The 25,773-nt window shown below is 52.2% G+C and overlaps 1 protein-coding gene across 4 annotated transcripts in view; it reads right to left on the minus strand.

The window, feature by feature from the left end:
* Positions 1-25,773, minus strand: part of Nfatc1 (nuclear factor of activated T cells 1) — a 110,342-nt gene that overhangs the window by 26,287 nt on the left and 58,282 nt on the right. For 2 of the 4 annotated variants that reach the window (XM_074069601.1, XM_074069602.1), the window contains exons 7-9: positions 23,167-23,222; positions 19,122-19,254; positions 4,070-4,750 (exon numbers count right to left, since the gene is read on the minus strand). In XM_074069601.1, coding sequence (XP_073925702.1) covers positions 4,070-4,750; positions 19,122-19,254; positions 23,167-23,222 — 870 coding nt within the window. Of the gene's footprint in view, positions 1-4,069; positions 4,751-9,677; positions 17,692-19,121; positions 19,255-23,166; positions 23,223-25,773 lie in introns of those variants that run through there. The other 2 variants (XM_074069604.1, XM_074069603.1) reach the window with 2 other exon arrangements.

A 25,773-nucleotide genomic window follows, 5' to 3' on the forward strand; every position in this document is an offset into this window, starting at 1 on the left:
CCTCATCACAGAGTGAGTAATCAGAGGCTCGGCTCCACTGTGCGGAGGCTACAGGCCTGGGCCTGGTGAACTCACGTCTGTTGGGAGATCCTCCCCTCGGGGTCTCCAGAGAGCTACTTATGCAGCCTGCTGCAGCTCCGCCCGCCTACAGCAGTCTCCATCCTGGGTGGCGCGTGGTGTGACTTTTATGCCTCTCGACTCCCATGCAGACACCCCGGTGCAAGAAGGACTGACCCCCGTGAGTTTTTCACACAGCTGAATTCTTTCTTCTATCCGTCATGTGGTAGCCTCTGTCCACAGTATTCCCGGCTCGGCATGTTTGATGGCTCTTGCAATCATCGTTAGCAATGGGGAGGCTCAGACTTGGGCACCCTGCCAGGTTAGCAAAGCTTTCCATGAGGGAATCTTTTCTCCCAGAGCAGCTTAAGCTCAGGAAAGGAGGGGAGGGTGAGCAGAAAGAAACTCAGCCCAGCCAGGCAGACACGATTGGGCTGCCTTGTCTACCTGCTTGTCTTAATGACGTATAGACTTCTGTGCCTGTGGAGGGAGCTGAAAGGCCTGATTATGGCAGAGGCCTTGGGGAAGTCGTGGTGACGGGGGAAGGGGGAACACCACGGCAGAGAGAGGCAAGTCACATTAGTCACAAAGCTGGAAGGAGGGGCTCCATTCAGCAAAGCAGTGATTCTGCCTCAGAGTCCCCATCACACCAAGACTGGAACAATCTCCACGTGCTTCACAGTGTTTTAGGAGCTTGTGTGAATGGAGGAGCAGCAAACATTTGTGTGGGCCATGGAGAAAGGATCGGCCACCAGAAGAGGAGTGTCGTTTGTACGCAATTCAGCTCTACAGTAGGCAGTTCAGGGAAACAAAAACAAAGCAGCTCAGGTGGAGATCTGTGGCCCATTTTTAAATCCTACATTAAAAATAATGTGAAGTCCATAGCACTGATATCCTCAAAACATGGTTTTCTGGTCCTGTCATGCTTGAGAGGTGTAGTAGATGAAACAAAAACTTAATCTTATGAAGAAGGTTGGACAAAGAAGAAATTATCACGGAAATTTATTCATGGGTCAAGTACTTTTGCAGTAAAACTTCAGAGCAGAAGAAAAACAAAGAGTCCTAAAAAGGTGGAATTCCTCCTTCATTCTGAGACTTAAATTATTCCTTGATATAAATGGGTGTTGGTAAAGTGGGCCACCCCGCAGGTGATAGCATGCGACTCTGCAGATCACTCACAGTCTCACTACCTTCCCATCTCCCAAGGGCGCCATGCCGAGAACTTATGTTCCAGTGTGCCCTGCACTCTCTGGAGCTGGACATTGTATCTTAGTTCTGCCTTTTTACTCTTCATTCTCAGAAAGCAAAATGAAAACCCATGTAAAACAAATAAAAACCACTATATTTTCGGTATACTTTCTTCCTACCTCCTCCCAGCTTGGTGGCCTTAGAATGGTGGCACTTGAGGAGCCCAGTGGCAGGCACCTTGCCACCCTGCTCTGTGTGTCTGAGCCAGCAGATGTGATTAACCAAAGGAACACAGTGCAGGTGACCTGATTCTGCCAGGCAGGCGAGGATGCCACAGGAGGCACTGCCTGGTGTCCAAGGCTGGCTGGGCTGAGTCCTCCCCTGCTTGTTATATTCTCCACACCCACAGCTCAGGGATCTCCCAGTTGCTGGTATGTCCCTTTCTACCCATGACTCTGCAATTGAGGGAGATGAAGCCTGTGCTGCCTGCTGGCATGGCATGTAGACAAATAGTCCAGAAGAAAGCTACTGGGGAGCCTGGAGTTGGGGACCCCACATAGGCCAAGGGTTGTTGGAGGAAACCAGGATCTTCCCATCAGCACACTCATTTACAAATAGAGTAGGTCCTGCTCCAAGTTTAACCTCTCCCTGCCGTGCAAATTCAGGAAGGCGATTTGCCTTTCTCTGTCTAAGGCCATTTGAGATGAGCGGAGATTAACTTTCTGACCCAGATTTTGTGGTCGCTGTTCTCTCTCTACACTCCTTCTCTGGGGTGGTGGCAAATTCAAACTGAGATTAAACAGAAAAGACACCATGCCCAGGACGGTCCCTCGGGCTTCCTCCTCTGCGTTTGGAGAGCTCGGTCACACTACACCTCATGACAAGAGACTCTGGCTCTTGGAAGGTACGGTGAGATCCAACAGGCCAACACTAACACTATAGTGCTCCAACATCCCTGCCCTGTGTTACGGTGGTCCTCTGGGGACACTGCCAGCACTGTGCTTGGCACAGTTCCGCGGTGTTGTTTCCTGGCCACATCCCCTCCTCCTACATGTAACACTCCCCTGCCCCGTGTTCCACACTCACAAAGCCTCGTCACTCGGCAGCTGTGACCTCCGGGGCAGTGGAAACCCGGATGAGGCCAGCTTCCCATCCTGGGTCAGAGGGCACTGCCCAGATGTGGGTTGTCAGTCATGATGCCTCTGCAAGGCCAACCTACTGCTAACAGGTGACAAAGCTCCCACAGGACCACAGCAGGATTCCCAAGGCAAAGCAGAGTTCATTTCTATAGGCATAAGTGCCAGCATCTACTAGGCCACACTCTGGGGACACAGGCAGAATCCCCGTGCTAAGGGAGTGACAGGCATGGCCCATCACTGCAATCCTGGCCATTTTTGTAGACCTAGGGAGTTTCCTGGATGAAATAGATGACAAGGAATCTGGGGTTCTGGGCTCAAGGGTTAAATAGTTTTTTGAGAGAATATTTTCACTTACCCTCCCCCAAAAGCTTCAGTTAGGAATCTGTAGGAAAGTGTTTAGCAGGAACTTTGGAATAAGAGCCTTGTGCCCAAGATCACTCAGGGCTGACACTGGACCTTTCACCAGGAAGCTGGGAAGGCTTCTTCATTTATAGGCCAGTCTACGCTGCACCCAGGTCATTGAGGAGAACAAGGTGCAGAGCACTGTGGGTGCGGTGCCCACTTCTCAATGCTCCTCCCAAAGGTCTCCTTGAAATCAAAGGGCCACCTAAAACTCTCAGACATGAACCTGGGGAAGGCTGGCTAAAGGAGGTGTCAAAGCCTCTCCCTTAGAGGTGGGGAGCAAGTCCTGGTGCCATCTTGGACCCTACCTGAGTCTGGGCGGTGGGGAGAGCTGGGTACCTGCTCCAGGTTTGCTGCTTTACACTCTGGCTTAGTAAAGAGCTCATGTCTGGGGAAGATGGCTATCCACACAAACAACCCTAGCAGGTCTGGAAAACACCAACTGAACCCATACACAGTGAGCAGATTGCTGGGCCTCCTGTAACATGGCTGGCTGCCACTGTAGTTAGGTGCTGAGGGACTTCTTATCACTCAGCCAGAGTAGCATGATGGCCAAAAAGAAAGTAACTCAAACACAAACACATTGGCATGACTTGTCACCGCCACAGAGATCTCTGCACCAGTTAGCCCTGCCACTAGCAGCCTAGCTCGACCAGACATACCACAGTCAGGTGTGTTTCTGCCCTGAGAATGCCGGGTGCTGTCCTGGGAGGAGGCCTCAGCCCTGATCAGAGTCACAGAGAGGGTCTTCCCATCTTTGCTTCCATTACCTAGGCTCCTGACACTGTTGTCACAACATTTAAATGTCTTTACATGGCTGCCCGGAGTACAATGTCACGACCTCTAGTCAGGCCATTGTTAAGAAATTGTTCTCTAAGAACACTCCTTGATGCATGAACCACAAACGCCAGGCCACATGCCATGCTCCAGGAGTGACCTCCTCTGTTGGGACTTCCTGAACTTGAGCAGAGCACGTCTTTGCTCAGCTTTTGTTAACAGATCTGGAGTCCCAAATTTGGGCCAATAGTGCCTGAGCAGAGGTCACTAGATGACTGGCCACTGTCACGCAGCTTGCTGACCAGAAGCAGCATGGCACAGCACCACACAGTCCATGGCAAGACCACAGTCGGTCGCACTACATGAGAACTGTCCCTCACCCAAACATCATCAGCCTGATGGCGCACTCTTCCATGAAGTCAGTCAACTGGCACACCCCTCCTTCTTTTGTGAGCTCATGAATAGGGTGCCAGGTGGGACACACCTGTAGGGTTGCAGGCACTTACCATCATCCAGGTACAACTGGTCCAACTCTTCAGGTTCTCGCTTGATCGTTACAGGAATAGGGGCCAAATTATGATTACTGTCCTCACACACCTCTGGCAGTGACAATGGCCCGGCGGCTGGAGGCTCGTTTCTTTGAACCTTCGGCACTTGATGATGCTGGTGGCCGGTGGCGGGAGGGTGGGCTGAGGGCTGCAAGCAGGTTGGCTCATGGGCAGTGGACGGAGAAGAGGGACTGTTGGGACAGAGTGCTTGTTGGCAACCAAGGGGACCGCTACTGCTCAGATGTGGACTCACCTGCGGCTGCAGCAGGGTGGGTGGGGGCTGCTCTGGTGAGCTGGGCTGCACAGCCATGGGTCTGGGGACTTCCTGCATGGCGGGAGCCTCTGCAGCCGGCAGCTGAAGTCCCAGGTGACCACCGTGGCCTGAGCTGGCGATGCCCTTGGTGTAGGCAGCGGAGGAGAGGTCGTGGAGTTTCGGGCTTGTGCTGGGAGGTGTGGACATCATGGTGCTCCTCTGTGGACAGGGGGCAAAGCCAGCCACAAGGCAGGGGCTGGGGTCAGGCGGCATGGTGAGCTGCTGGCTGTAGTACGGCCTCGGGAGAGGACTCAGTCCCTGGCTCACTGGTCCACAGGTCAGGGCAGGCTCGTAGTCATCGGTGGGTTCTGTCTTTATAATTGGAACTGTGAGGAGGGAAGAAGAAGTTAAATAAACATGAGTTGCAGATGGGTATGCCAAGCGGGCTGTGGCTAGGATACCCCGTGCAAAACAAACATCGTCTTGACTGAGCCCTGTGTCTCTGCCCGTTCTCCCACCCAATTAAAAACAGGGTGAGTCACCAGCCGAAAAAGTCGCAGCTGGTTCTAATTGAAGAGACTATTTTCCTTGGAGTCCCCCCAGCTCTAGCGTGCTAGAAAAATCCACTTCAAACTGCAGTAGGAGCTCTGGGCCCAGAGGCCGTGGATTTGTAGTAATCAAAGGGAAACCTTTCAGCTGGGAGGCACTGCGCCCTGTAGCTACTGATGATCTGATAAGTTCTGCTCATGGGTAAACCTGAACCCACAGCACACTGGCTCTGGGAAGTCAGAAAGAATTCAGCTGAGGAGGTGAATGGCTTGTCTGCTGCAGGAGAGCTGTGACGAAGAATACTTTTAAGTCTGCAGGAAAGCAGTGTCTCTTTCTTTCCCTCCTGGCTCCTACTCGTGACCAGGCAGCTTGCAGCTCTCTCTGGACCTCTCCTGCCCGTCTTGCACAAGAAGGCTGATGGTGCAGGGAAGAGCCACGGAGAAGATGTGGCCACTGTGGCTGGGCACCAGTCCCAGGCTGTGACCACTGGAGGTACACCACGTGCTTCATGCCTCAGTTTCTGCAGGAGAGTTGGGAACAGAATGGAAGGCATGTGGGCAAGGGAAGAGGTTCCAGATGGGCCCAGGGGCCTAGTCTCTCCCTGCTCACTTCCTGTACTGCTCCATTCATGCTGGTTCACCTCTTCCACCATTCGAAATGCCATCTGGATGGCCGAGGTATTCCGTAAATGATCAGCAACTCCCAAGACAGCAGTGTGCACAATGAGCTGTTAGCTGGCTTCTCTAGCTACATCTCACCACTCATGGTGGGTTTGACAGTGGTCAGCTATATGAGGGGACTTTCCACCCATTGCCACCTATGGCCTGCCTGTGGCACCTTAAACAGGCTCTAAGTACAAACACATGTGCCGCGTAGGAGTCCTGGCCTCCTCTGTAAGTAAATAAACCTGTATCTACATTTTGAGAGAAAATCTTCAGCCACGGTCTGAGCCAGCAGGCACGCATGTCTGGTCTCCATTAGGTCAGGGCATTTGCACCACCAGCCACTGTGAGCAACGAACATGGACTCTCTCCTGAAGCCTGGCTCTTGTGGGAGCTCCTTGCTGAGGACGGCCTTCCTACACAGCCCCCACTGCAGGCCCAGCAGCTCTGTGCCTGGCCTGGGCCCTGGAGAGGTCGTGGCTCACTGGCTGGGGTGTTCCCCTACCTATGAGGGTGCTGCTCTTGGGGGAAGATCCACGTGGCTCCCTGATGTCACCAACTCAGTCTCCAGGCCCACAGGGGACCCCAGAGTTATGGGCCACTGGGGATTCCCAACCGTTATGGCTGTTTCCATGTGCCATGTCCATCCTGTGTTCATTCCTTCCAATCTTTAAGACATCATTTTAAAGTGCTTCAGTGATCAGTGCAGGCTCTGACACAACTGGACCCCAGGAGTGCTGAGAGTCAGACAGTAAGGCAGCAAAGAGAGCCAAGGTGACCCACACTATCCTAGACTTTCAACTGTAGGACACCATATTCTGACAGGTTCCAGGAGCCCCATTCAGCTGAGGTGGCGCTAAGTCCTTCAGGCCTCTGTGCTCCATCCCAAGCCCCGTTGTTCCCACCCCTTAACCACAGGACCATCCTGCTCTGGCTCACCTGGGGAGTATAGCCAGGGCAGGTGGTCCTAAGGAAGACAGTAGATGGAAGGATGGTCTTATTTACATGGTACCCAGGGAGTGCTCGACTTGTTTGATTAGCCACACAACTCCTCCTTTTGCACCACCTGCCTTCTAAGAGTTGACAAGGATCTCCTGCCCATGATGTGTGTGCCCCATCCCCTGGGAAAGCCCCTACTTCTTTTGTAAGGCTGATGCTGCCATGGCCTGGAAGGTGGGTAGCATCAAGCTGGAATCATTCCAGAGAACCACCACTGCTGCTCAGTTCAGCGATGTCAAGATGACCAGCCATGCTTGGATAGTCAGCTGGTCACATGAGGGACAGGAGCAGATCTGTGAGCATTTCCAGTAAGTTGGGAGGAACTATTGAAGTGGGACATGAGCACCCAACAGGGGCAGCACGAGTTCTGGAGGACAGCCCCACCATCTCCTTCTGATGAGGGCTGTGAAGATCCACCATCAAAACATCTCTTGGCACAGTGATCTGGAATCCCAAGCTGACTGCTGAGTCACCCCTGGACAACAGGGGAGGGAGGCACACTGTCTAAAGAACTGGGCCTACCACACCAAAAGACTGGGCCCACTGTCAGGTGGCGCCTTGGATCCAGTGTCTCATGGGCAGGTACATGGTATCCTGACCAGTGTAGGACTTCCCCATGTGCCTTCCCATCAGTACATCAGTAGCTGAGTGCTCAGCCCTGACAGAGGCTGTCAGCCGCCTCTGGAGCTTCTGTGGCTGAGGGAACCATGAGGAATGGGGGGCTCTTGCAGCAGGCAGTCCACACACAGAGAGCATCATAGACTTGTCCTCTGAGAGTCTGTTGTCCCCCCACCCCAGGCACACGGAGTCAACAAGCTTCTTCCTGTGCCGGTCCAGGACCACCGTGTATAAGCGGAGGCCAAGGGCACTGCCAAGAACAAGACAACTCACATTTAACTGAAAGCAGCATGGTAAACCCACTCACTTGATATCAGAAAGTCAAGTGCATGAAGTCAGACCTGGCCCCAACAACCCTCCTAAGAGCCGTGAGTCTCGGCAGCAGTGCTGAGCAATGGAAACCCAGGGCCATCTGGACCCTGCAGCACTTGCAGGGCAATTTGTCATCCAGGCACCAGACTCAGCCCCAGGCACAAGCCCATCCAGACGGCTCTGCAGGAGGAGGCTGAGCTTCAGGAACGACCCCCACCCAGCACCCGTTCAGCCATCTCAAGTATGTCGTAAATTGAGAATTGGCGCATGCTGGGTCAAAGTCAGACCCTGAGAGGCCCTAGGAGGTAGAGCTGGGTCCAACCAGTTACACTGAATATGACCCCAGACACAAATAAGCAGGACTCTGGGGTCCGCTAGTCCCTCTGGTTCAGAAATGTCCCTATGAAAAGCTGATGTTTGCACACAAAGGTTAAATTCTAGATTAGATTGGGAATTTTCAGAGTTCATGAGCTTGAACAAGTATACAGCTGGAAGGCTGAATTAATGCCCCACTGGGATGTTCTCTCTACAGCACTGGGTTCTTAGCCAGGTACCAGGGCCAGCGCGTCTCTCACAAAAAGTGGCCTGAGCACTGTAAAAACTCTCACCTTGGCTACCCAGTGTGACATAAAAGGAACAGTCCCAAACACAGCTGTCCAGTGAATGCCAGCAGACATAATTTATCTGCCACAGAAGCAGCAGGTGGGGGCTGGACCCAGGCCAGAAATCAGAAGCTGGGGGAGGCCAGGCGAGGAGCAGGGTGGGGTGGTGCCTGCCACTGGGAGCCCTGTGAATTGTTGTTTATGACCTGTTTAAAATGGCTTTGGGCCTGCCCTGTGCCGGCTACCACTTCTCTCTGATCACCTTGGATCTGTCCTGGAAATGTCTCATGGTGACATGGGCACCCTGAGCTGCAGGACACTCCACATGTCCTTAAGGAAGGCAGATCCTGGCATCGGTGGTGTGACTCCCAGACTTCTAGCTCTGGGGGTGCAGTGGAGCAGGATGGAGGCCTCACTGTGCCCCTCACCCACCTAGCCCACCAATCTCTAACCACCAGCCTGTGTGGGAGCCCAACAGAGACCAGGGCAACAGCTCCACCCAGGAACCAGTGTGCCACTCTTACCTGGGAGATCCCTGTACCACTGCCCTGATGACTGACTGCAGCCTCTGTGGTCCATCAGAGAAATGGGGAATAGAGACTTGGAACCAATGTCACGGGGACGCCCTTCCAATGACAGCATCTTACATCCAGTTCTCTTAGCCTGGGAGCCAGACCTCAGCCTGATTTTTGAGTTAAGCATCACACAGGTTGGCACAAAGGGACAGAAGATGCAGTGTGAGTCTCCCACATTGTGCTGATCCCAAGACTCAGCTCCTGCCATCATGCCTCTTCCGAGCTTCTGAACAGTGCCACCTCTGTCTTGCTCTCAGTCTGGTCATCAAAGTCCCAGAACCAGCTGGAGGCAGCTGTGTGAGATGAAGATGAAGGATACACAGACCTCTGAGGCTGCCCCTGGTTTTTCCACTTCAGGTTCCCCATCCCAAAGCCTGGCCTTCTCCAGGCTCCTGCCTGCCTCCCACTTGTCTTCCCGTCCTCTACCCTGACAGAGGCAGTGAAGTCACATGCCACCCAAGGACAGCAACTGATGGTACTGGGACAACCAGAACAGCTGGAGGCCACTTTGGGATGGGGTAGTCTAACCCGCATGCAGAGGAGGGACCAAGAGACGCATGCATTCTGCCCTGAGGTCCTCACCCTCCCCAGCAGAGAACCTGGGAGATGCAGAACCAACCTCCCCCATGCCCTTGGCATCCACAAAAGCTCAAGACTGCATCGTGGGACTGCGCAGTCTAGGTTGCATTTTTCATGTGGAGTTCAGAGACAATAAAGCCGCATAGGACAGAGACTCCTGTTTCCTATTAGTGAGGAAATTGAAAGAATGTGTCCTGCACAGAAGCCCAGGGGCTGGTCCCGCCTGTCTAGCTCACTGGAAGGAGGCATGGTGGGGCGACCATGGGGAGTGCTTCTCCCGGCCAGCGCTGGGCTGGGCGTGACGCAACGTCTCCTTTGCTGGGCCGGGGTGGGGGCGACCCAGTGCAGCGCAGCTCACCGCAAGGCACACCGAAAATATCACATTACCCAAGTGGCGAGTTCATAATCTACGTTTATTACAGAAAGCAAACATGTGAAGGATTAATGCCGACCTTTCGGGCCGGCTGTCGTTCACAAAGCAAGCTCTCAGTGAGGCCAGTCGCTCTCACCCGGCATGACACAATGCTGAGTCTGTGCAGCCATGAGAGGCATCGTCACCGTGCACCTGACTGCTGGAACTCCAAGCTCATGCTTCAGGACCCTCACAGTCTGCAGAAGGCCCATCGGGGATGGGCTGACCTGCAGTGCCCAGCTCCTCACTAAGGGTGACTGCAGGACTCTGCTCAGAAGGGACCTTAGGCAGTGTGAGTCCTCATTCTGGGCTGGAATTCAGGGGCCTCCAGGTTTCCTTACGGCCAAGTGCAGATGACAGGTTTGATGACAGACGCTCTGTGATATGTTAGAGAAGCATCTTCCCTGGACCATGTCCTGCAATATTGTCTGTGGAACAAAGAGCTTTCCAGAACATTCCTGGGCTCCCCTGAGCCTCCAAGCAATAGTGGGCAGGCTTCCCCTGGTCATCGCCAGTCAGATCCTGTTCTGTCCGCACTAGGCTCCTGGGCTGGGCAGAGCTGCTCCTCTGGCCTCCCCAGGTCGGGCTGAGAGGCCCTCAGTGCAGGGCAGCTCTTTTGTGTCCCACGAGTGCTCATGGGAGTCCTCAGCTACCTGCTGTGCTGAAGGTTCTGGACATAGCCAGGGCTCTGCTGCTCAGATTTGGGCATTCTACAGCACCTAGCTCAGGAGCAAATGTGGGCTACGAGTGCCAGTGCACAGATAGCTCCTGGAGGTGATGCTCCTCCTTGCCAGCTGGCCACAGGTCCTTCTGAAGCCACCTGGATGGGAGTTTGGAAACAGCTGGTTCCGCCCAGTTCACCTGAGGGTTTCTTGCCTCAAGCTTTCTGGTAGAGAGATTCCTGCAGACAGTTCCTGTGAATATTGCACAGACGCCCATGACTGTTTTAACAGGTGCATAGTAGTGGAGGCAGCCAGAGGGCCCCCAACCAGATCCAGGAGTAGACAGAGGGCTTTGAGCTTGGCCTTGAACCCCAAGCCTGTCCACCCAGACGAGGGAGACGAGGGAGTGGCTGGGCCAACTCTGGTGGATGCAGGGTGGTGATAGCCTATGGTTTCCTGAGAGGAGTCCAGTTGGGCTTAGCCCAGACTGCAGACCAATGTTGCTGTGTCTTTCATGACTGCCAGTTGGACTGGGTGTGCTCAGTGGTGGGCCGTTGCCCAGGGTGTGTGGGTCCCTGGGTCCAATCCCCAGGACCTGGGTGGAGGGGAGAAGCATAGCCTCCCTCCTGAAGGGACAGGTAAGCACGGAGCCAGTCTCTCTTTCAGGGCTGATGTGGACATGAGTTGGGGCTCTTCTCGTGCTGGCCCCCTGTGCGCCTGACAGTGCACAGACCCCACACCTGTGAGTGAGAGGGGCCATGTATGGCTCAATAGGAGGCAGAGAAGGGCCCATCCTCTCCCAGGGTCAGCCAAGGTGCCTGATGGTCTGTCTGGAAGACAGACCATCTCCATTTGAAAGGCAGCCACGGGGCCTGGCTCTGCTAAATGTGGGCAGTTCAGGACTCTAACTGCTGTATTTGGGAAAACAAGACTGCTCTCGAAGAAATATGGCAGCTGAGTGGCCTTGCCAGCTAAGTTTCACTGATATTTTCTGCCTCCATCCGTGCCCAGCGTTGGACCTGAAAGAGTGAAGGACCAGAGAAACCATACAATAAAGCAGACTGCATCTGCATCCTGTTCTAAGTCAGCTTGAGCGCACACAGTGCCCCCGCACTTGGGTGGGCAGCAGCCATGCCAGGACATGGCTGCCATGTCCTGTAGGAGGAAGCTACCTACTAGCTGTGTGACCTCTCAGCTAGTAATTCCCATGAGCCTCAGTTTACCCAGCTCTGAGATGGACATTGAGAACTGCCTGAAGATCGTGAGTAGTGAAAATGAACCTGTGTGGCACAGTGGCTGGCACAGACTCTGCTCCCCCAGGGACCACACACACCGTTTCCCAAGGTCTACCTCTGGAGAAGGTAGGCAAACCCAGGGCTCAGCCTGAACTGGACTTGGGTGGCCCAGTACCCCAAAACTCACGTGAAGCCCCAATCCCCAGTGGGACTGAGTTTGGACGTGGGGCTTTTAGAAGGTTACTAAGGTTAAATGCTGTCATTGGTAGATGTTCTCATAGGACTCTCTCTCCACCTTGTGAGGACACAGTGAGAAGCAGACCTCCCCAGAGCCTGATGCCATGGCACCCTGATGTTGGACCTACAGTCTCAGGACTGAAGAACGACTGAAGTTTAACAGGACTCTGACACAGAGTAGACAGGGCCCGTGCCCTTTTAAATCCCCCTTTTCTCTGCAGTAACACCTGACCACCAGGCAGAAAGGAGTACCAAGCAATTCAACACCTGCTAGCAGCATGCACACTGCGCATGAGCACACAGGCAGAATTATTCTGCTATTGTCTCCCTCCTCCTTGGACGCACACATTTTCAAGTGATCTCAAGTGTTGCAGCTTGAACTACCTTACCAGGTACATATGTAGTGCTGGACAAAAGAGGTTTTGTTCAAAGTCTAAACCCCTAGAAAACAAAGATCAGATTGTCCTCCTTTGATGCATAACATTAAGGCCCAAGTTTTGCCATCAACATAACGCCAGAGATGATAGCCTGAGGGCAGGACTTTAAATCGTGAAACAGGAAAGAAGGCAATGAGTCCAGACCCAGGAGTGGGGGGCGCCTCCTTCCTTGTCCAGAGTCTGGCAGATCCTGCAGTCTGGGGGACCAGTGAGTCAGCCCAGCAGCTGCCCGCCTGGCACAGGACCATGAGGGTGTACGATTCTAAGCATCTTCCCGACCTGGAAACACAGCTGCTCTTCTGCACAGCATAGCCATAGATCTAGCAGTGTTGGGTCCCAGGGAGTCTAGGAAGGTCCAGATTTCTGGGGCCACAGGGAAGTTTATATCCCAACTATACATCAGAGAGCTATGGACTAGCCCTCAGCAATGTGGGCTCTCCCAGACCATGTGCTAAGGGGTGACACAAGTGCTACCATCTCTCCTTAGTCCTCGCATCAGCCCTAAAGCAGAGGGCTGAGAGCCTCAGTTTCTGGGAGCATCAAAGTAGGCACAGAGATCAGTCACCAGGCCTCAGATCAAAAGTGACAGGGCGGGCTTAACCCACACAGGGAAGGGGGCGGTTCCATTGTCTGTGGGCGTCAGCCCACAGCCCCAGGTGTGGATGAGCCTGTCTTTCCCCCAGGGCACGGCTGGGTGCGGGTGTGCTGATTACCAATTAGGCCCATGGCAGAGGATGGTCAAAACAGACCACAGAAGCCAAAAAATACATCGATCAGGTTTCTCTCCGTAATTGCCATAGCACTTTGTGCTCTGAGTGCATGACTCACCCTTCTGCAGCTGGGTCAGGGTCTGTGACAACGGCACAGGACAGAGCCACGTGGGGTGGCTAGGCCCGAAAGCAGCCCATCCGGAGATGGCTCACACACAGGCAGGCTGGCCAGCCTGGGTGCACAGATCACAGACGGAGTCCGCTCCTCTAGCCCACCCTCCGGGTGCACGCATACCTTGAGGTCCAGGCTCACTGGGTATTCCACTCCCACTGACTCACTCTTTGTTTTCAATGGCATGTGGCCCTTAGATTTCTAAACAAAACACCCTCCCCTTCTCTTCCTGATGGGCTGCTGTGTACTGTGAGCTGTCTGTGTGGAGTCCTTGGGGGTGGTGGCTGCCCTCAGCCTCTCTGTTCCCATCCCCTGCAGCCAGGACTTCCCATCTTCACAGCTCCTCCACCAGAATCTTTCTCGTTCACCAGTCAGGTGCTCACATCTGTTCCGTCCTGTCACCTCTCCCATCTCTACTTTCTTCAGGGACAGTCTTCCACCTTCAGAACTTTTCCCTGTTTTAAAACACTGTCTGCTGGGAACAGTGGCTCACACCTACAATCCTGCTACTGGGAAGGCTGAGATCAGGAGGATCAAGGTTCAAGGCCGACCTGGGCAAAAAGTACGACCCCCATCTCAACAAAACAAAGTGGGTGTGGTGGTGTGTGCCTGTGACCCCAGCTACTTGCAGCTTAGGCTGGCCTGGACAAAAAGCAAGACCCTACCTGAAAAATACCCTAAAGCAAAAAGGACTGAGGGTGTGGCTCAAGAGGTACAGTGCCTGACTGGCAAGCGCAAGGCCTTGACTGCAAATCCTAGTGCCGCCAAAACAAAAAAACAAAAACCTCACAGAGTCAAAGGAAGCCACCAACACATGCATGTGTAGGCGGGTGTGTGTATTAGGTGGTTAAACTTTTCTCTGCATCTCTCAGAGCCTGTGTTAGCATTTGGGGGTAAAGACACCCCCAATTCTCCTTTTAACTTGAGCCCTTCTTCTAATTCTTGGGGACCCATCCTGGGGGGCCAGTGAGAACAGTAAATGGCCTCTGCCAGAGCTCAGAGTTCCCCATGGGTGTGGAGGGGCCAAGGCCCCACTGTATGTGGGAGTTAATTTTTTTCTGTTATGTTAGGCTTGAAACATGGGGAGTGAGAAGCAAAATCATGCCCCTGACTGATGTGAGACTTGGGGGTCGGGAACATCGGGTGCACACGCCTGGCCCTACTGGGGAGGCTCAGTTCCATGACATGTGTTTATCACATGACTGAGCTGACTCAGGAAGGATGCTTCAGAATGTCCATGGGACTAGCCACACCACTAAGCAAAGTGGCACTGGGAGCCAAAGTGGCCAGCTGGTTCCCGAGGTCCCTGGGGGCTGATGAGTACAGATGCCATCCGCAGCTCCAGGAACAAGGGCAGCTCTCCACGTCCCCGACCTTCCCCCTGGCTTCTCCATGAGACTTTATTTTGCTGGTAGAGGAAACTATCAGGAGGCTGGGTCTCCCAGAACCAACACGCGCTACGCACCATGGGGTAGGAAGTCAGCATGACATGTTATTTGACATAAGGGAGGGCTCTGATGAGGGGCTGCATGTCAGTCCAGGAGGTGGTCCTAACATGAGAGGGTCCTGTGGCTTACATCTGCCACATTGGGTACTGGGCAGCTGGGGAGGTCAGCTGAGGGATGCAGGAGGGCTTCTGCCTTGAATGTGGCCGGGCAACACGGTCCTGTCTCCCAGGCTTGGAGAGTGACCTACATTATCCAAGATTGATCTCACTTAGTGTCTAGAGCAAGGAGGCTTTTGTCTCCAATAGGGGTGGGACAGCAATGACATCACAGGATGGGGTGGGCAGGGTTTGGAAGATACAGCCCCTCTAGGAAGGGCATGGTCCTTTCCAATGAGCATGGCCAACCTGTGCCCAGTGCTCACCAGGCTGCTTGGCTCTCTGCACCTCACTCCTGAAACCAGGCTCAGAGAGGCGTTTGCAGAGGGGCTGCTGTCAGGGCAGTGGCTGGGTGTCCGTGCCCAGGTCTACTTCCACACTACGATAAATTCTCCCCCTTGAAGTAGAAACGGATTTTTTCAATCTTACTTCACTGTTGTATGATCAGAAAGATGGGCTCTTTTGTTAGTAACCAGGAAGGGAAGGAAGTATGGCTCTTCTTGGAGTTTCATTCTCCAGGTGACTCATGTCTCTACCCCAGAGCCCAGTCCCCCATCAGGGAGGCTGGGGAGCCAGAGGCCCACAATTCCAGGCAGACTTATGCTGTGTCAGCTGAATGATGCTCATCCTTGCCCATAGTCATGTGCAGGATTTATGTCAGACACTGCTCCCAATCCCCAGGTGACCCTCTGTAGGGCTGCGTGCCCCACCTCAAACCCCCGCTCTGACCACTCAGGGACTCCCCAGAAGCAGTGTCAGCAGGTGTTCCTGGGCTCTGAGAGTGGAAGACATCCTCACCTGAACCCAGGTGGAAGAGCCAGCAGCCTCAGATGCATTCCTAGGAGATCAACTAAAGTGGTTTCAGGTGAACTGAGTCCCAAAGATCCAAAAATCTATCATGATTTCCTCATTTTAAAGAAACACTGACTTTGAGATGCACTTTTGAGTTCATCATTCAGTTTTCTTTTCTAAAAGCCCTCACCCTTGTAAGACAGGCGTCAGGCCTACCCTTCTAAGCCCAGGGACAGAAATCACTCCAACCAGATCCCAGGCCAGCGTGGACGCTCATCGTGAAACCCACACGGGAGACACCCCACGTGCACAGACCATCATGTCTCTAATTATAACTGACAGGCTGGATAACGGCTTACACCATGACTATTCCTGGCAGAGCCTCTGTCTCATGACAGGCTCCAGGGCACCCCAGCTCTTACAGCTCATCTAGGAAGACAGCACATTTTCCTTTTGGAAGACTAAATTTGGGCACAGTTAAGCAAAAACAGTGACAAACAAGAAACTTAAGAGGGCCTCCCTGGGTGGGTCCATGTGCTATGCAGCCCCCTCTATGATTGCACGGGTGTTTTCGCCATTCTGGGCTTGATGGCTATCCCAGGGACGGCAGAGGGCTGAGTGCAGGGGTTGCCAACTGGCCGCGCCTACGTTCAAGTGGAAACTTTTTCCTGTTAGACACCCGCTGCCTCCACCCAGAGGGCCCGGGAAGCCAGAATGCCCTCCACAGACCACGCACCAAAACACCTGCACACTTGCCTCATTACCTGCTATCCGACCACCGTGACAGTTTAGCCTGAAAAGTGACAGGCGCACAGGTGGGCATCACTCAGAGCTGCTGGCTTAGTTTACCTGCTGCCAAGTCGTCAGGAGACAACTTTACTGCCGAAACAGAAAGTAGGCTGGTGGCCATGAGGTCCTCTTCCCTCCCCACAGGCAACAAGACACCTGGGAACCTCAACTTCCAGCATGCTGGGACTCAGATGGGGCCCACAAGGGGTGGTTTTGTGGGAAGTGGGACCCTTCCTGAGGGTGAGAGAGATAGGTGTCTGATGCAGCCTCTTGAGCTACCCTTATGCCTAAGTTTGAAAGAAACCCCAAATGAGACTTGCCCTTATATAGTGGCGCATGAAAATGAATTTCACAGGTAGGGTTTAAATGGGTTTATTTCTGTTATCTCATATACCTCAACAGCATGTTATGACTTTAAGAACCTGTCTGTCTGCAGAGTGTCTGCTCTTGCAATGATGCAGCAAAACGCAGGTAAGGGCTAGCACCTTCACAGTTAAAGAGAAAGAAGAGCAAACCAAAAATTCTGTGGAATCGGGCAAATGCTGGAACAAAAGCCCTCCACCTGCCCGTTCTGTGGGGCTTTCATCAACACCAGACTTTTGAACTTTGGAGCTGCTGGTTCTGGCTCATGTGGGCACAGTATTCAGCCTGGTGACAACGAGCAGGAGCCACCCAAGTGGGGCTCCAGGACACAAACACACTGATGTAAGAAGGAGAGGCTCTGGGCACTGGAAACCACAGTGGTCTTGCAGCTTCTGTGTCTCACAGCCCCAGAGCTGCAGGTGCCCCGAGTGTGATGGGAGAGCACCAGACAGAACACGGACACGGGAGCTGCATTTCTCCATCTGCTCGTTTATTTATTTTAAGAAGCACATGTTGACAGCTGGCCACACATCAGGCGCTGAATAACGTCAGGGACTCGACCCTGTGGTGGCCCAGGTCTCTGTGAAGGAGTGCACAGTCAGGTGGGAAGGGAGTACAATTGTCATCCTCAGGACCAGGCTGGTGGCCATAGTCACCTGGGGACTGGAGGCAAATGTCCAGGAGAGTAGGGATGGAGGAGGCTGGAAAGAGGCCAGGACCAGATGGGCCCTTAGCCCAGGAGGGAGCTGGGGAAGCCCTGCTCTGCAAATGAGCTAGTCTGGGTGGGTGATAGGCAGAGGGGCACCCAGTAACAGGTCGACTTGGAGAACGGGAGGCAAAGGGGTGCAGGGCAGACAGCAGGGCACAGCTGGCAGGACTGGCTGCTGACTGCAGGGTGAGGTGTGGCAGGAGACAGCAGTGGAACTCAGCCGCCAGCTCTGTGATCTCAGCCTCCCACTCTTCAGGCCCCTTTACCTGCCGTGGGGACTCAGTGCTGAAGCCCAGCACCACGTAAGCCTCTGTGGGCAGGAGGAGAGCGGCGCAGTGTGCCATCAAACAGGAAAACAAAAAAGAACTTTCATGCTGTTCCCCACATTGCTTTAGATTTTCTTTACAGTATTCAATTTTTGGTCAACCATGCTTGAAGTTTAATTAGGTCACAGTCATTGTACTTTCAATAAAACACTAAATGTTTTCTTGTGTAAGAAATTTGTACATTATTCCAAAAATGGATGGGATTCATGAACTAGGAGTGAGATACTGCATAAACCCAAGAGCAGTTGCAGGACATGATGCAGGTGGCTGGGCCAAGGGTCACATGTGGCATTTCTTACAGCTCTGGTTCAGGGGCAGACACCCTTATGGTATAATGACTTGATAATAAAATTCTATTATTTCAAGTCTTGAAAACCATTTCTAGGATTTGCCTGATAAAAGGATTAACCCCAGAAGTTTAATGCCAACTTAGACATGCTTGGGGTTTCTTATTATCTAGTTGATTGCAAATGCCTTTTTACATTCAGAGAAAACTGAAACCTTTAAAAAAAATCTTGATTTTTACTAAGATGACATTTGACTGTTTTCACCAATAGTTTTTAGTGTATAATTTCCCTCTTAAATTATATGAATTTCAAATTTTTAGAAAAAAGAGCAACAGTATAAAAAGATTGTGTTGAAATAACTGAGCTGATTCAGAACACAGTAAGGCTTGGGATGGCAGTCCACATGTCCTGCTGGCCAGGAGAGTGGCCTGTACCCATACAAGAAGCCCCCAGGACACCACAGGACACCCCTCTTTTTTCTACTACCTTAGGGAGTGAAAATCCCACCCCCTAAATGGTTTTTTTTTTTTTCAAGAAAACACGCTAAAAAGTTGAAAAGGTACGCTGATTATTTTGAGGGGAAAGGCAGTACAAAGAGGAAGAGGGCACCTATGCCTGAAAGCCCCAAATCACAGGAGATGAATTATTCCACGGAGACATGCTTGTGGAGCATCACCACGAGGGCAGTCACTCATGCTCCCCAGTGACCTTGGCAGCTGCCAGCTCTCAGCTGAACAGCAAGAGTTTATATCTGAAGCCACCTACAAAACAGCTGTTAACGACGAGCCTTCTACCTCCCAGATCCATAGAATTCAATAATGCACACCAAGACCACCTCAGGTTCTGCGTGCAAAGGAGCTGCATGGCTGCTGCGTGCTTGCAAGAAGCCAGCAAAATGATAAAGCATTTATCCCAAGGTGCATCGGTAACGAAGGGAAAAACATCGAAGGCTTGGCTTTTCATGGAGGGGATAGGTGACTCTGTCCTGCTAATGGCTATCACGCAGTGTAAATGTACAACACAACCACGTTGTTTTACAACGACATTGTCTGGCAGCTTCTGTGTCTTTTAGAAAAAGCACCCCCTTTGCTCGTTTTCAGCACTTAAGGTTAGAAAGACTGCGTTACCATTGGCAGGAAGGTAGGTGAAATGCTGGTACTGGCTTCTCTTCCTCTTCCCGTTGCAGACATAGAAGCTGACTTGGACGGGAGTGGTTATTCTCTGGTTGCGGAAGGGTGGGATCTCAACCACCAGGGAATTCTGGTGAGAGAGAGGCAAAGAAGAAGCAGGTGGTTAGCATCTTACAAAGTAGGTGTCATGGATGTGACATCTCTGCCACGTACCAATCACAACAGCCACCTCTGGCTGCCCAGAGAGCCTTCGACAGTGACTTTTGTGTACAGCACATGCTCACGTGTCTCAGCAAGGCTTGGCCAATGGTGTGTGCTCACAGGGAAGAGGTGCTCTTGACTTTTTGCATATCTAGAAACCCAAAAACTCTAGAGGTAGAGCTGAGCCCAAGAGAGAAACCTGAGTGCCAACAGCAAGCAGTGGTCAGCCTGGTGAGGCTGCCTGCTGCTGCTTGAGCTGTGGGGACTTCAGGAGGTCCCAGAGCCATGCCTGCCCTAACAAAGGCCTTCAGATGAAAAGCACTGCTGGAGGTGGGGTCACCTCTTGGTGACATGGGAGGATGATACTATCTCTGGGAAGAGGTGGTGTGAAAATGTCTACAGTATCCCCTCAGGTCCCAAATTCACTCAAACTGGGGAACCCAGGGCTGCTCTCAGCCCACGGCAGGGAATGTTTAAGGGCATGAGACAGGTAGAAAAGGGCAGGTTACGCTGGTTGCTGTTTCCTTCTCATATTTTTAAACAAAAACCAACAAAATTTTTACAAAAATCATGCTCTTTTGAGGACAAATATAAAACATGAGCTATGGGTACTAGGTGCCCGGTGGGAAAGTCATTGGCTGGGAATGGGGACACGTGAAGCCATCTGTCTGCTGAGGAGCCCCAGCAATGCTGGCCAGAAGTGAAACCTAAGCATGGCACAGGTAGCCCCAAGGAGGGCCAGCACTATGGATGGCTGCACTTGATTTTCTCGGGGGACTTCAAATCCATAGTTTCTTCATTTTGTTTTTAATCATGTGATTTCAGTTTTACAAGTAGAAAAAAATGTGTGAAAATCCATTGTATCATTTCTTTTGTTAAAAGTAATTAATTGTAGCTTGTTATAACAGTAGCAAATCAATTGTAGCAAAATTTATTGAATCGTGTTCATAAAAAAATCTTAAAGTGCTAGAAACAAATCTGAGTAACTTCAAGCCTAGTCTGTTCCATTTACAGATGAGAAAACAGGCCCAGAAGCCTGCCACTGAGGTCCATGGATGCCAGAGGCAGGGGTGGGATCGAAGACCCCGCTGGGCTCCATCACCTGGGACTACACTCACTCCAGGAAATCTTTTTGGGCTGTTTTATAACTGCTTCATTAAGAAACAAGAACGTGGTGAGTACTCTGTCCTCTTATCAAAAATGACGTGGGAGAGACAGAGCTGACATGTGAAGGGTGGGTGATGGAGCTGAGGTGTAGACTCTTCCATGCCCACGTCCATTTGCAGGGAGACTGCTTGCAGTGGCAGCAGCACAAGTCTGGGTTTCTGCCCAGCTCTTGGCCATCGACCTGGGAAGCTCACACCGAGTGTTGGTTCCCTCTCTTACACATGAAGATAGAGAGAAAGACACCATTCAGAGGACTCTGGGGACTGGGCTGTGTTAGAGGAGACTGCAGGCAGTGCTGCTGCCTGCACAGCAGTGCTCACTGTGAAGATGCACCACTCCTGGTCTCCAGGGAAGGAAGTAACTCTCCACAGAGCACACCGAAGACACAGAACGCACACATCTTGGTGACACTCAGGTAAAAGCAAAAATGAGCCATTGAGGCATTAACAGAAGTTGTCATGAGGAGGAGATTGGAAAGCCCCCAGCAGGGCAGTCTCAGCCCTGGGGTTGGTTTTTGTAAATTACAAGTGACTTGACAGTCATGTTGAGGTGGGTTCAGGCCACTGCTCTTCAACCCTCTAAATAGATGGGCTATCTGGCAAAAATGCCATCTGCGCAGGAGCTCTACACTTGCATACAGGGAAGGAAGGGGAAGGAGGGAATGTGAAGGAAAATGAAATGATGGCAGAGCTTGCTTGTGGATGTAGAAGAACGGCACCAGCATACCACGTGACTGGCGTGGGAGCCTGTTGTGTTAACTAAGCTCATGTACTTAATTATAGAACAAGCCCACTTTGCTTAAAAAGATCGCAAAATAACACATACATACGTGGATGTGTGCAGATGTGTATTGTGCATGCCCGAGCATGTGTGTATGTGTGTGTGCATAGGTGCTGCGCACATGGAGATGTATTTGTTTGTGTGCATATGTATGTGAGCACACGTGCATGTGTATATTATGCATGTGTGTGTGTCAGTGTGTGCATGCATGTATGTGTGCATGCTGATGTATGCATGTGTGTTTGTGTGTGTGTGTGCTCCCTGCCCCTAGGTCTTCAGTATTTCCTCAAGGGTTTCTCAGGTGAAGATAAGAACCCTGTCCAAGTCAGAGCAAGACAACCCCCCTCCCCCAGTGTGTGTCACTGGCACTGGAGGAGGCAGGGCATTCCGAGGATGAGTCACCCCAAGAAGCAGGTTTTGCCCCAGGCCAGGGAGGACCTTTCTGACTAGCTCTTGGAAAGGCCTATGGCGAATGAATTAGCACCTGGAAGAGGGGCTGAGTCTCATAGCAGAAGACACTTCCTTCTCACGGAGTCGTCTGTGAGGAGAGGGAGTTGGGCTGGGCCTGTGGCAGACTACAAGCATCCTGAGAGCTACGCTGTGGGGAACCACAGTCACCTTTGCCAAGATGAGATTCCCATGCGTCCTGTTCACGTGACTCCTGCCACCCAGTGTCCAAGGATGACCCAAGAGCAAAAAGTCCTGTGCCTGCATAGTATTTCTGAATAGCTTAACACCCACTTGCACACTCTGGGTATATGTAAACGCCTTCCCCTTCCTCATGCCCATGAAGAGGCCGTTCAGATGCTCCGGCAGTGGTCAGTGGAATGATCTATAGAGCTCTGGTGGACTTTGGATTTCTCCAAAACCCTACCCACTGGCCCTGGTGTACCATGTCCTTCCAGGAATTCACTGTGGATCTTAAGCCAACTGCAGCAGTCCTCAGTTTGAACAACAACCACCTAGTGCACCAATTAAAAGAGTGTTGGAGTGACAAAGACAGATTTGGATTGATAGGACCCAACTGCATGCTGTCTCCAAGACGACCACTTTAAATGTAAAGTCAAAGGTTAAAGGTCAAGGACTAGAGGAAGACAAACCTCTAACACTAGTCAGAAGAAAACTAGCATATCCACAGTCATTTCAAACAAAATTTAGCTCCATGATTAAGCAGTCAGATGCAATAATTAACCATACGAGCCTACTACATGTAAACTGTACCAAGAAGGTCCATGGTGAAGAGGGAGTGTGGGCAGATGCTGTGTGCCATGGGCAGGCAGGAAACAAAGACCAGTGACGTCAGCCACAGGTCACGTCACGTGTTTACCATGATTTCTGGTACATGCACACCCACCTGCTCATTGGTAAATCAAATGAGCAAATCTGAGTGATCCGGTTAGATCCGACCATGCGTTTATGTCAAGTTCAAAACAAAAGTCTGCTGGGCAGTGGGGTGCTGTCTGGAGAGAGTGGTGATAAGTCAGTGCCAAGTCACACGGTGGCACAGCATGTCTGAGCAGGTGCTGGGCACATGTGGGAGGCTCAGAACGCCAAGTTCTCCCCTGGGAAGTGGCCTGTGTAGGGCCACACCATCAGCAAGACCATTGGAATGGGCATGACTGTCCCAGCTACGGGGTTTCTCCAGGGATGCAACAGAGCCTGGCTCAGGGTGGCAGCTGCTTTCTGCATGTTTTAAAAGCACAGCCAGGTGAAAAGGCCTCAAGCCCTGCCCAGCTTCCTGTCTTTATGGTCACTGTTGCTGTCCCAGTTCTCCTATTGGCAGCATTGTTTCAGCAAGTCTTGTGTGGCTGTGTTGTCTTATACCTCTGTTTACACAGGTTGCTTTGCTTCAACAAATAGGACCCTCACCCCCCACAGCGCTCTGGACACTTACTGGCTTGCACAGGTCTCGGTCAGTTTTTGCTTCCATCTCCCAGACGTGGTGGCCATCTAGAACAAAGGACAGGAAGACGTCTGTTATTGTGTGTGGTGGGAACCCATCCCGAATCCTCCCAGGTGACTCTGAGCACATGGGCTCAGAGAGGGGAAGGTGAGCAGTAAAGGATGTCTCATCAAAAGGATGCTGCTTTGTCCACCTAGGACGATGGATAGGGCAGTACTCTGGGTCCCCTGGATAGAAGGCCCTCACGGGGCCAGGCCCTGGGTATGCATGCCTGGCCCAGAGAGCTGGTGCCAGGATTCCATGTCCAGGACTCCTTCCAGCCTGGTCAGCAAGAAGGAGACATATAGCTGCAAGCAGCCCCAGGATTCCATTCCTATCTCACGTTAGACGTGTCGCCCCAGCCTAGCACAAATCAGGGAAGGGTTCTACACCTCAGTCTTTTCCATGGGAGAGCAAACCATAGGAAAGGCAAGGTGACCACCAGTCCAGTAAGAAGCCAGCTGTGCTCCAACAACAAGCCGGGCGCTGCCACTTGGCTCTCAGCCACCACCCCCACCCCAGCCTCCCCTGTGTTTTAGGAGCAGAAGTTAGAGTGAAGCTCCAGCCTCTTCCCAGAGGATCTACAGGGGAAATAAGAAAAGCCTTTCTTTGACTACCTCTTGCCACATCAGGACACAGAAATGCAAAACACACGGTATTTTTAACCTTAGCCCTGTGGCCCTTTGCATGTTTTAAAAAAATAAAAAGCTCCCAGAGGCACAGTGAAAGAACTTATTGTTCTCTGGTGAGGTGTGAGCCCAGCCTCAGAGGAAGGTGTCAGTCCAGCAGGCAGTGCTACCCCAATCCCTTCTGTCAGGCCCTGGATCAGGGACCGCTGAGTGGTTACTGTGAACTGACAGGATGTCCATCTCCCATGGGCCCTTTTCCTACCCAGCTCTTATCTTCTCCAAAATGAAGTCAGTTCCCAAGCTGAACAATTGTAGGCATACACATTTAGGTTTTGTTTATGGTCTATTTGCAAAGAAAAAAAATGTGTGCATGTTACAATCCAGAGCATCGCTGATAAATCAGGCACCATCTTCTGTGCCAGGACAGCAGTGGGCGGAGGGCGGATATGTGAGTCACCAGAGGCCCTGAGAGCCGCCCAGCCATGCTGGGCCAAGCCAGCCTCTGGGACACCCAAGGCCCGGCTCAAATCCCCCACCAGATGAGCCCATTTGGTGATCCAATCAGGACAGGCATCCATGTCCCTCTGGGAAAACGGCAGAAACTAAAAATACACTCGCCACTCCCAAAGTGCCAGGGTGTCACAGCAGTGACCCCTGGGCCTTGGCAGCTTGGGGACTTTGGTAAAGAAGCATTTTCAACCCCAGCCACATGTGCCAAAGTGCCACAAGAGTATGTCAAACAGCTCTGACACGAGGTTTCTACCAGCCATACTCCTGCTGTACACACAGTGCATGCTCTGTGTATGAAGGTGGAACTGCCTTTTGTGTGATGAAGGTGTCTTCGTAGCACAAGTCCTCTGATGACAGGAACCATCTCTACTTCCATAGAGGCTTACAGGTGCTGCCACCTGCCCATAGGTATGCCAGCCGCTATGGCCTTGGCCAGCCCAAAAGCTCTCACTATGGCTGAAGTTTCACTGAGAACCACCTGGAGGAGGCACTGGCCTTTGCTGCCGGGGGACAAGAAGTGGCAGTGGTCAGTGCTGTCCAAGGACAGAGGGAGACTCCATCTCACCACCCAGGCCTCCTGCAAGATGACTGCCTCTGAATGTGTGCTTTGCAGATTGTGTAAACCATTCAGGGAGAGCTCAGTGAGACACAGATATGGAGGTGGAGCAGCCACTGAGGAGCTAGGCATGCAGGAGAGACAAATGCCTTTCCCTTCATGCTGCAGGGGCCTGTGAGAGACACTCACACTGCCCAAGAGGGAGTGAGCTGCTATACTGTGTAGATGGCCAGTCCACCAGCCAGCACCATAGCTGCCCACCTGCTACCAACAAAAGTCACTATGCCTTCCCTGCCTTCCAAATCACACCTGAGTCAAGTCACATACGTGACACATAGTTTCCCATTGAAAATCTGACTCTTTGGAACCACAAAAGATTATGTTCCGCTTTTAGTCCCTGGGCTTTGTCTGGCCTTTCTGCCCAGCCCAGAAGGGAGGTGGAAAGCTGTCTGGGATGCTGGATTTGTCCTGTCCTAGGTCCTCCCATCTTGTCCCAGGTCCTCCTGTCCTGTCCCAGGTTCTCCGTCTGTGGTTGCCACACAGTGAGGTGGATGGTGATAGCTCTTCAGTCCCCAAAGGACCATAAACTGGCTATGGTCTTTTAAAGGCAGATGTGTATTTTTTGTCATACTTAGCAGTTTCAAGCATGACACAAAGGATGGCAGTAATGTAAGGGAGGGCTCCTGGTGCGTCCTCTTCAGAAAATTGTGAGTAGCTCCCACCCTCTCGTCTCTACAGCCTCAGTTTGTGAGTGAGGGGTGGCCTCAGCCATTGCAGCAACCAGTGGTGTCCTCCTCAAAGTGCCCACGCTCAGAAGCAGGCCAGCACGGCACTGTTCAACATTCAGCCTCTACCAGGAAGGGA

The sequence above is a fragment of the Castor canadensis genome, chromosome 4, assembly GCF_047511655.1.
Source record: "Castor canadensis chromosome 4, mCasCan1.hap1v2, whole genome shotgun sequence".
NCBI classification, from domain to species: Eukaryota; Metazoa; Chordata; class Mammalia; order Rodentia; family Castoridae; genus Castor; species Castor canadensis.